The 11,361-nt window shown below is 43.9% G+C and overlaps 1 protein-coding gene across 2 annotated transcripts; it reads right to left on the reverse strand.

The window, feature by feature from the left end:
- Window positions 1-1,369: 1,369 nt before the first annotated feature.
- On the reverse strand, window positions 1,370-4,911 carry LOC311013664 (proteinase-activated receptor 4). 2 transcript variants are annotated; one of them, XM_084009800.1, is made up of 2 exons: window positions 4,246-4,911; window positions 1,370-3,510 (listed from the first exon to the last, which is right to left on the reverse strand). In XM_084009800.1, the coding sequence occupies exons 1-2, from the start codon at window positions 4,337-4,339 to the stop codon at window positions 2,384-2,386; spliced, it is 1,221 nt and encodes a 406-aa protein (XP_083865926.1). In that variant the 5' UTR covers window positions 4,340-4,911; the 3' UTR covers window positions 1,370-2,383. The 2 variants fall into 2 exon arrangements, with proteins under 2 accessions (XP_083865926.1, XP_083865927.1); XM_084009801.1 differs by having other exon boundaries at window positions 1,370-3,544.
- Between the last annotated feature and the right edge of the window lie 6,450 nt (window positions 4,912-11,361).

Genomic DNA, 11,361 nt, shown 5'->3' on the forward strand with positions numbered 1-11,361 from the left:
GAGACAGACAGGTAACCAGTCTATCACAGGGAGACATGTAGAGACAGACAGGTAACCAGTCTATCACAGGGAGACATGTAGAGACAGACAGGTAACCAGTCTATCACAGGGCTGACATGTAGAGACAGACAGGTAACCAGTCTATCACAGGGAGACATGTAGAGACAGACAGGTAACCAGTCTATCACAGGGAGACATGTAGAGACAGACAGGTAACTAGTCTATCACAGGGAGACATGTAGAGACAGACAGGTAACCAGTCTATCACAGGGAGACATGTAGAGACAGACAGGTAACTAGTCTATCACAGGGAGACATGTAGAGACAGACAGGTAACCAGTCTATCACAGGGCCGACATATAGAGACAGACAGGTCTATCACAGGGAGACATGTAGAGACAGACAGGTAACCAGTCTATCACAGGGAGACATGTAGAGACACAGGTAACCAGTCTATCACAGGGAGACATGTAGAGACAGACAGGTAACCAGTCTATCACAGGGAGACATTTAGAGACAGACAGGTAACCTGTCTATCAAAGGCAGACATGTAGAGACAGACAGGTAACCAGTCTATCACAGGGAGACATGTAGAGACAGACAGGTAACCTGTCTATCAAAGGCAGACATGTAGAGACAGACAGGTAACCAGTCTATCACAGGGAGACATGTAGAGACAGACAGGTAACCTGTCTATCAAAGGCAGACATGTAGAGACAGACAGGTAACCTGTCTATCAAAGGCAGACATGTAGAGACAGACAGGTAACCAGTCTATCACAGGGAGACATGTAGAGACAGACAGGTAACCTGTCTATCACAGGGAGACATGTAGAGACAGACAGGTAACCAGTCTATCACAGGGAGACATGTAGAGACAGACAGGTAACCAGTCTATCACAGGGGGACATGTAGAGACAGACAGGTAACCTGTCTATCACAGGGCTGACATGTAGAGACAGACAGGTAACCAGTCTATCACAGGGCTGACATGTAGAGACAGACAGGTAACCAGTCTATCACAGGGAGACATGTAGAGACAGACAGGTAACCAGTCTATCACAGGGCTGACATGTAGAGACAGACAGGTAACCAGTCTATCACAGGGCCGACATGTAGAGACAGACAGGTAACCAGTCTATCACAGGGAGACATGTAGAGACAGACAGGTAACCAGTCTATCACAGGGAGACATGTAGAGACAGACAGGTAACCAGTCTATCACAGGGCTGACATGTAGAGACAGACAGGTAACCAGTCTATCACAGGGAGACATGTAGAGACAGACAGGTAACCAGTCTATCACAGGGAGACATGTAGAGACAGACAGGTAACCAGTCTATCACAGGGCTGACATGTAGAGACAGACAGGTAACCAGTCTATCACAGGGAGACATGTAGAGACAGACAGGTAACCAGTCTATCACAGGGAGACATGTAGAGACAGACAGGTAACCAGTCTATCACAGGGAGACATGTAGAGACAGACAGGTAACCAGTCTATCACAGGGAGACATGTAGAGACAGACAGGTAACCAGTCTATCACAGGGCTGAGTATTTATATCATATTTATTAGATATTAATAATATATAACATGTATTATTAATAATATAAGACAAACACATGAGCAGCATATTTGATATTCTTATTTTTTATTAAACAAAATGTATAATGAGCTAATTTTGATCAGAATCTACAATCAATCAAGTCATCAGGGATCAATCACCTCTCCATATCAACCTCAAGGACAGTAAAGCTGCTACTATTATTATTATCATCATTATTATTATCATCATTATTATTATTATTAATATTATTATTTTCACCATTATTATTATCATTATCATAATCATTATTGTTATCATTTTCATCATTAGGGGGGGTTTAGCTCAGGAGGTAGAGCGGGTTGGCTGGCAACCGCGAGATTGCTGGTTCGATCCCCGGCTCAATCCCCGGTTCCTCCTAGCTGAGTGCCTGGTGTCACCTCACCCTAATTGATCCTGATGGGCTGGTTGCCCTGCGTGGTTGACTCCACCGGTGGTGTGTGAATGTGTGAGTGAATGGGTGAATGACAGTCATTAATGTAAAGCGCTTTGGAGAAAAGCGCTATATAAATGAGGCCATTTACTGTTTTTCATCATTATTATCATTGTTATTATTAATACTACTATTATTATAATTATTATAAGTGGATCGACAGAATTTAATGATAACTGATAGTGTAGTAATCTTTCATGTTTTCAGGATATTTTCAAAATGAAAATCTAACAAAACGACATTTAAGACATTTTATTAACCAAATTAAATGAATCAATGATTCAAATAAAATGAGGATGAGGTCATGTGACCATCATGTCATGTGACCATCAGGTCACCGTTGTCCTCACGGCGTCTCTGACGTCCCACACTGACTGGACGTGGACAGCACAGTGACCTGTGACCTCCGGCCTGATGACGATGACAAATACGACACCTTGATCCCCAGAGACGAGTGTTGGTCCTCCGCGTCGCCGTGGCAACACAGAGCATTGCCGTGGCAACACAGACCATCACCGTGGCAACACAGAGCGCCGCCGTGGCAACACAGAGCGCTGCCGGCCTTCTCCCTGAACTCCACCGACACGAAGTAGAAGATGAACGGGTCGATGCAGCTGTTGAAAGTGCTCACCGCTAAGCTAACCATGTAGGAGACGTAGAGGTCCTCCCCGTCTCCATCCAGTGAGCTGTCTCCGTAGGTGAGGAGGAGGAGGATGTTGCTAGGCAACAGACACACACTGAACACAAGCAGCACCAGCACCGTCACCCGGACGGCGTGGCTGTAGCGCCTCCCCTCAGCCAGCAGGGTGCGCAGCACAGCGGTGTGGCAGTACAGCACAACCAGGAAGGGCAGCAGGAAGCAGACAGAGAACAGGCTGGCGAAGTACGGCAGGAAATAGTTCTCCTGCTCCTCCTCCGGCAGCGCGTCGTGGCAGGTGGTGATCTGCAGCTCGTCCAGCACGTAGGTCTGCTGCGTCGCCAAAAGGGGCAGCATGGCGGCGAGGACCACCACCCAGACCGCCACTGTCATGTACACAGACATCCGCCGGCTGCGCAGCGTCTGGGCGCCGAATGGGTGAACCAGAGCGACGTAGCGGTCCAGAGCCACCAGCGCCAGACACAGCGCTGAGCCGTACATGTTCCCGTAGAACATCGCCATGACGACGCGGCAGCACGGCTCGCCCAGCTCCCAGTGGTTCCCTCGGAAGTGGTACACGATCCGGAATGGCAGGACCAGCAGCAGCAGACAGTCGGCCACCGTCAAGTTGATCAGCAGCGTGGTCGACGGGAGCGGTTTGGTCCTGAAGACCAGGACCCACAGAGCCAGCAGGTTGGAGGGCAGACCCACAATGAAGGCCACCAGGTACAGGACTGGCAGGTACACGTTGGTGGTCGGAGCCTGGATCTCCTTCAACTGCTTCTCATTCAGGGTCGTCCAGTTACAGTTGATCTTCAGTCTGAAGGCCCGAAGACCTGCAGAGACCAGAACACACATCGGTCTGTAGACCTGCAGAGACCACAACACACATCAGTCTGTAGACAGACTGATCTCATGAAATGGCGTATGTATGACACGCCAACTCATATGCCATTATGGTTTGTCATCACTACGCACAATTGCCTTTTCGCGTGTTTATCAACGCCGAACCCGAACCCTAACCCTAAAGGGCGTTTACATACATGTGGATGTGATGGGTCGTTTCGCTAGAGGGCGCTGACAAACACGCGGATGTGATGGGTCGTTTCGCTCAGAACGTACACATACACGCGGATAGCTCGAATTGCGTACAGATAACACGCCATAGGAAGTGACGTGTATATTTACGAAAAGTCATGATGCCACGTTGCTGTAGACCTGCAGAGACCAGAATACATATCAGTCTGTAGACCTAAAATGTCCCAGTTTAATAAAGTGTCGTCAGTTTAACAAAATGTCCCAGTTTATTAAAATGTCCCAGTTTAATAAAATGTCCTCAGTTTAATAAAATGTCCCAGTTTAATAAAATAACCCCAGTTTAATAACATGTCCTATGACATTACCAAGCAAACTTTCAGGGAGCAAATGTGTTCTCACAAAGACACTGAACGAAAGACAGACACAGGCTGTGCATGCTGGGAGAATCTGTTTAAATCTTCATGTCATGATCTGGAACAGGAACCGGTCCCGACATGTCCATCAATCAGAAGAAGAAGAAGAAGAAGACTTACGGACGGCCATGCTGGAACAATCGTCCGCTGGAGAGACGCTGCAGTAGGAGGACAGCAGAGAGACGAAGACCAGAGTCCCAAAAGACAGCCTCATCTTCTTAAATTCTCTTCTTCTTCGTTTCTATCCAGTTCAACCTCTTTTTCTTTTTCACTCTTTTATCTCCGAGTTTCTTTTGTTTGTCTCAGCAGCAGCTGTCTTCCTCTTCCTCTAACCATCCTGTGGTTGGACACAACGGCAGTAGTTTTAGTAGTCCTGTACTACGAGTACTATTAGCAGTAATAGTAGTAGCAGTAGTACTGTGAGTGCAGTGGCCTGTCTGTGTCATCTGATCTCAGAGCTGCTGGTGTCGACATGCCTCTCTGATGGGATCCAGATGTGTGTGTGTGTGTGTGCTGGTATAAGCAGCGTTGTGGGGACATACATGTGTGGTTTTGGTTATTGTTATGGTTGTGATGTGTCTGCAGGAAGTTGATTTAATGTTCTCACAAGTGATGTTAACACTGTGTGTGTCTGTTTGTGTTTGCAGGGATTCAGACGACAATAGAAACATTCAAAGTGTTTAACTTCCTTCATCATAAAAGGAAATAAGTCAGACCTGTCTGTTTGTGCTCTCAGCCCTGCCCCTCAACTGTGACTGTCCAATCACAGCTCAGCAACAGTGACACACCAGGTCGGATGGGGTGTCTCCACATGTCAAGACAAGGACAAATTATGAGACAAAAGAGCCCTGAGGACAGATATTGAAGAGTCCCTCCCACCTCCCGTCCATGGAGCAAGACACCCGGACAAAAAGAGACCACAAGAAAACGACAAAGAGACGCAAATATCCACAAAGAGACATAGAACATCCACGAAGATGCTCAGAACATCCACAAAGATACTTAAAACATCTACAAACAGACATAGAACATCCACAAAGATACTCAAAACATCCACAGACATAGAACATCCATAAAGATACTCAAAACATCCACAAACAGACATAGAACACCCACAAAGATACTCAGAACATCCACAAAGAGACACAGAACATCTACAAACAGACATAGAACATCTACTTAGAACATCCACAAAGTCATCAGAACATCTACAAACAGACATAGAACATCCACAAAGATACTCAGAACATCCACAAACAGACATAGAACATCCACAAAGATACTCAGAACATCCACAAAGAGACATAGAACATCCATTTAGAACATCCACAGAGAAATAGAACATCCACAAAGATACTCAAAACATCCACAAAGATACTCAGAATATCCACAGAGACATAGAACTTCCACAAAGATACTCAGAACATCCACAAAGATACTCAGAACATCCACAAAGAGACACAGAACATCTACAAACAGACATAGAACATCTACTTAGAACATCCACAAAGATACTCAGAACATCTACAAACAGACATAGAACATCCACAAAGATACTCAGAACATCCACAAACAGACATAGAACATCCACAAAGATACTCAGAACATCCACAAACAGACATAGAACATCCACAAAGATACTCAAAACATACACAAACAGACATAGAACATCCGCAAAGATACTCAGAACATCCACAAAGAGACATATAACATCCATTTAGAACATCCACAGAGAAATAGAACATCCACAAAGATACTCAAAACATCCACAAAGATACTCATAACATCCACAAAGAGACATAGAACATCCACAAAGATACTCAGAACATCCACAAAGATACTCAGAACATGAGAACTTGAGTCTCTTACGGATACGCTGCAGCACGCCATGTCTTCAATCTACCCAAATGTGACCCCCCTTCTCCATGACCTCCACTGGCTCCCTGTTGCAGCACGCATCCAATTCAAGACGATGGCACTGGCCTTCAAGGCCATCAATGGAACGGCACCCGTCTACCTTCAAACACTGGTCAAACCTCATGCCCTGAAGCGAGCACTTCGCTCCTCTACTTCAGCTGGCTGGCTGGTACCACCATCGCTGAAATCAAACAAATGTCGCTTAGCAAAGCCCACACTCTTCTCTGAGTGGAACGAACTCCCGACCAATATCAGGACAGCAGAGTCGCTGCCATCTTCCGAAAAGGATTCAAGACTCACCTTTTCAGACTTCACCTCGACTCTGCATAGCATGATCCACTAACACCCCCCCCCCCCCCTAAAAAAAGCGCTTCTATGTACCTAGCACTGTTGTACCTAAGGTATACTTGCTGAACAGCTACTACTTTACTCAAATGAGGACCTAACACTTGTTTCTATTTTTTCGTTCTAACTTTATCGGCAATGATATGTTGTGGTTTCTTTCTTTCGACAAATGTACTTATCGTAAGTCGCTTTGGTCAAAAGTGTCTGCTAAATGCCCTTAATGTAAATGTAAATGTAAGATGGGGAGCAACTCTGCGGTCCTCACATCGGCAGGGAGCTTGTGCCATCATTGCGGTGCCATGATGGAGAGAACAGTTGTGATGTGGCTATGCGACCTTGCTCTTAGCGACGCTGGTACCAGCCGGCCAGTCAAAGTGGTCAAGCGAAGCGCTCTAGCTGAGCCATGGGGTCTGACTACCACTTGGAGGTAGATCGGGGCGGTTCCGTTGACAGTTTTGTAGGCCAATACCATCGTCTTGAATCTGATGCAAGCTGCTACAGGGAGACAGTGGAGTTAACGGAAGAGAGGGGTCACATGGGAGAACTTTGGCAAGTTGAATACGAGTCATGCTGCCACGTTCTGGATACCCTGCAGAGGTTTGATCGCGGAGGCTAGGAATCCAGCTGGGAGTCCTGCCAGGAGTCCAGCTGGGAGTGAGTTGCAGAATTTGAGACGGGAGATGACGAGTGCCTGCTTCCCTTGGCTCCCATTCTCGCATTGGAGACTCTAGGAACCACCAGTAACCCTGTTCTTGTGGTTGAATAGGGTAATACAAGCTCTTCAAGATATGATGGTGCATGACCATTAAGGGCTTTGTATTTGAGGAGGATTTTAAATTCTACTCTGGATTTTACTGCCAGCCAGGGCGGAGAAGCTATTACAGGAGTAATGTGATTTTTTCCTAGTTCTTGACAGAACATGAGCTGCAGAATTCTGGATCAACTGGAGAGTCTTTGGATACTTATTGGAACAAAATTACAATAATCTAGTCTTGAAGTAACAAATGCATGGACACATTTTTCTGGGTGGTTTTGAGATGGGAGGGCCTGATTTGATCAATGTTACAAACATGTTGAAAAAAGGCTGTGTGAAAATATAGAAATCCAATCCGATCCATCAACCTTATAGAGATCTGTGTAAACGTGTTAGGTCAGCTTGATGGAATCGCAGGGCCAACATCCCACACTGTTTTCAGAGTTGGAGGAGGCCAGTTTAGAGCTTAGAATTTGATCTTGAATAGTTAAAACGGTATCATTACATAAGTCACAACTTTACTGGATTAGTGGGACACCATATCCTTTCAAGTGTTTGTGATGTTTGCATTAGTTTGTGGGTTTGATGGTGTTACCATGGAGAAGACTTTGTTTTACCTATCTATCCAGGTGGATTGGGGACTAAAAGGAATCCTCTGCTATGTTGAGACGTGGTATTGAATAAAATCACTTCTTTAAATGGAGCTGCAGCACTTAGAAACCCTGAACAATGTGTCATCCTGGAATAAGACTCATAAAAGAGAGTTCTGTGTAAATACTATCAAATATTCAGTATATTCAAAACATTCATAGCTCTGTCCGTCTCTTCCTGTCTCTCCCTGTGTCTTCCTGTCTCCAGACGAGCAGCTGATAAGCAGGTTTCCTGTCTCTGCTGCTGTTGCTATGACGACAGAGCCTCAATGTTACAGCCATTAAAGAAAAAACATGAAATAGTATAAACATAGAAGAGTTCCTTCTTAGAAGGTTCTAATAGTCACTGACTCGGTTCTAAAGTTCTTTAAGGATGTTCTAGTGTTCCAGGGTTTGATTGTGAAAGTACATTTATATTGTTCTAGAGGACATTTAGTGGTTCTCGTCAGACTTTTAATGGTTCTTGTGGTGACGGAGGAGGTACTAAGGATTCTTTAAGACTTTCTTGTTTAGGTCTTATGGTTAGAAGTTGTGATGTTTCTTCAAACAAATTCAGTTTCTTCAAAACAATTCTGATTAGAGATTCCAAAGTAACTGCTTACATGGAGATCAATATATGAACTGATAACATTTGTGTTTACATGCACTGAGGCATTTAAAACAGTAATACTGTTTAAATGTTACTGTAGTAATATTTATGTTCTGTATGTTACTGTAGAAACATTTCATATCCTCCTCCTTACCTACAAAGCCTTTCATGTTCAGGCATTTTTTTGTTAACATTTTTTAAGGGAGTTTTTCTTTCTGAAGCGTATTTGTGATTTTGGGTTATATAAATAAAACTGAATTGAATTCTGTTGCAGTTCCCTTCTGTGTCCACCAGATGCCAGTCTATACCAATCATCATCATCATCATCATTAGGCCGCCTTCTGACCTTCGTCTGTGACAACTGACCACTACCACTGAGAGCTTTCTACGGAGCCCCCCTGGTGACATTGGATAAAAAAAAAAATAACGCGTGGCCACGCATTAACTATCTCGTGGCCGAGTTAATTATTACAGTCATTTCCATGCAGAGACTGTTGATGGTTAACATGGACAAGTTTGATTTGATTTGATTTGATTTTAATCTAGGAATGAATTACAATGACATACTTAAGTCACTTGCGGTTAGGCATGGAGTCATTCTTAGCAAGAGACACTTAATTCGGGTGCTCAAAATGCATGGGCTTAAACGCAAGGAATATGCTGATGTCGGGGAAGTCATAGATTTCATCATTCAGCAGCTGGAAGGACCTGGGAGACTACATGGCTACAGGTGGATGCACAACAAGTGCTTAAAGAATGGCATTCGTGCAAAAAAGGAAGATGTTCGTTTGATTCTTGCAGCTCTGGACCCTGATGCCTCAGCCATCCGTCGATCCAGGAGACTAAACCGTAGGCAGTATTTTGCTCAAGGACCGAACTATATCTGGCATGTAGATTCTTACGATAAGTTAAAGCCATATGGAATCTGCATCAGTGGTTGCATAGATGGCTTTTCGCGCAAAATAATTTGGTTGAAAGCTGCATACACAAGCAGCGACCCACGCGTCATAGGGGGCTACTTTATACAAGCCGTGGAGGAGTTCGGTGGCTGTCCCCGGATCGTCCGGACAGATGCAGGAACGGAGAATGTGGTTGTCCGAGACATCCAGACCTACCTCCGCCGCAGTGATGTCGACAGTAGAGCTGGTGAACAAAGCTACATCGCAGGAGCAAGTACTACAAATCAGAGGATTGAAAGTTGGTGGGGTGTGCTGCGCAAAGAAGGTATGGAGTACTGGATACAACTTCTGGGCAAAATTAAAGATGAGGGCCTGTGTGTTGGGGACTACCTGGACAAATCACTTGTGCAGCTGTGCTTTCGGCACATTATTCAGGTGAGATTGGAAGTCTCTATCTTCAGTGGACTGCTCTTCCATCCCCATCCTATTTATGTTAAAGCACAAATATTAACAGTGATCTTAACACGATACTTTTATTACAGTACCAGTGCATTTATTATTACATTTACTGCCTCCTTTTTGTGCTTGGAGGAGCAACTGATGATTAGACGGTTTGTTAAAAAATTTGGAAATTTGGCAGTAAAATGTAGCCTAAGTGTAATTGATAAAGTTCTGTAGGCCTGAAGTCTTCATATAGGCTATCAAGTTAAAACTTTGGACAAAATAACGTCGACCTAACTAATTTAAAGGATTAAATGGGACTGACGTGTCCTATAGGCCTATTGTTTGTTTATTAGTGATTTAGTGGGCTGTTAAAAATTGCGAGGGGTCAGTTGTTATGATTAAATAACAAAAAAACGATGATTGATTTAACCGTGAGTTTATGCACGTTGTCTTTCAACTTCTAGGAGGAAGCGCTCACACAACGGACGTATAAATCAAGCGTTACAAATCTCTCCGTCCTCCGCTCTGTATATGGACAGCTCCATACTACATGCATACACACTAGGCTACGCAGCGAATAGCGCTGTCCATGGTTCTGAAACAACAGCGATAGTCGATCATGTGTCTCTGCAAATAATTTTATTGTTTTGCTAGGGGTGTGGTGTAGGCTATACCGGTTCGTACAGAAAAGCGGTCTTTAATAATGAATACCGGTGAATACCCCGAACAGCGTCCGGAACATGTGCAGCAGGAAAGTGTTTCAACGGGGACCGTTTCACCGCTGCTCACCTATGTCCCATTTGTGTAAAAAAAAGCTGTAGACTAGGCAATTGTTTTCATTTGAAAACTATACAATTACAGTATATTGTACGGTCAGAAACTGCAGGATGGCGTCTTCCTCTCTCTCCATTTCATATGTAGCCTTTGGAAACATAAAATTTAACATGTTAAATTTCACAATTTACAGATTTGACAGAAAAATTATTCTCTAATCATAAAAAATCGTATGAAATTGAACAAACATGACAGGATCACAAAGTAGTCTCATGAAAATCTGTTTCACTGGTAGGTGATTGGCCTCGTTCCTGCTGACTCTACAATAATGTAAAGGAAGAATGTGATCTAACAGACCTAAACAGTAACAGTAACACCCTGAAAAGGGAGTATTTGAGTGAAAGAATTGTAGACAAACTTCCTTCAGGTCATGTATGTATTGACTGAATAGACATGGTAACCACATACTATACAGTCACAATTAAAATTCAATTACCACTGAATACCAACCTGAAACATTAGGCTAGCTACATATCGCTTAAGACTAAACTGAAATATTAATATTGAAAATATACAGCTACATTGGTAATTCAACATGTGTATTTTGTAGCACTCTCCTTAAGTAAACAACTTTGGATGCCTGTAATAAAGTAAACATGACTACTAGTGCAAAATAGCCGACAGCATTTCACAAAATACAGTGTAAATTGGCTTACTTCTACTGATACTTCTACAGAAACATGGCGTATTAATTTTATGGGGTTATTTACTTCACAATGGAAAAAAATAGCTCTGAATGAACAACAGCTGAGCAGAAGCGACTGTCGCGGAGAAATACGCGTCTGGTGTGAACAGGGGGCAGCG

This window comes from Eutrigla gurnardus (genome assembly GCF_963514095.1).
Source record: "Eutrigla gurnardus genome assembly, chromosome: 5".
NCBI lineage: Eukaryota > Metazoa > Chordata > Actinopteri > Perciformes > Triglidae > Eutrigla > Eutrigla gurnardus.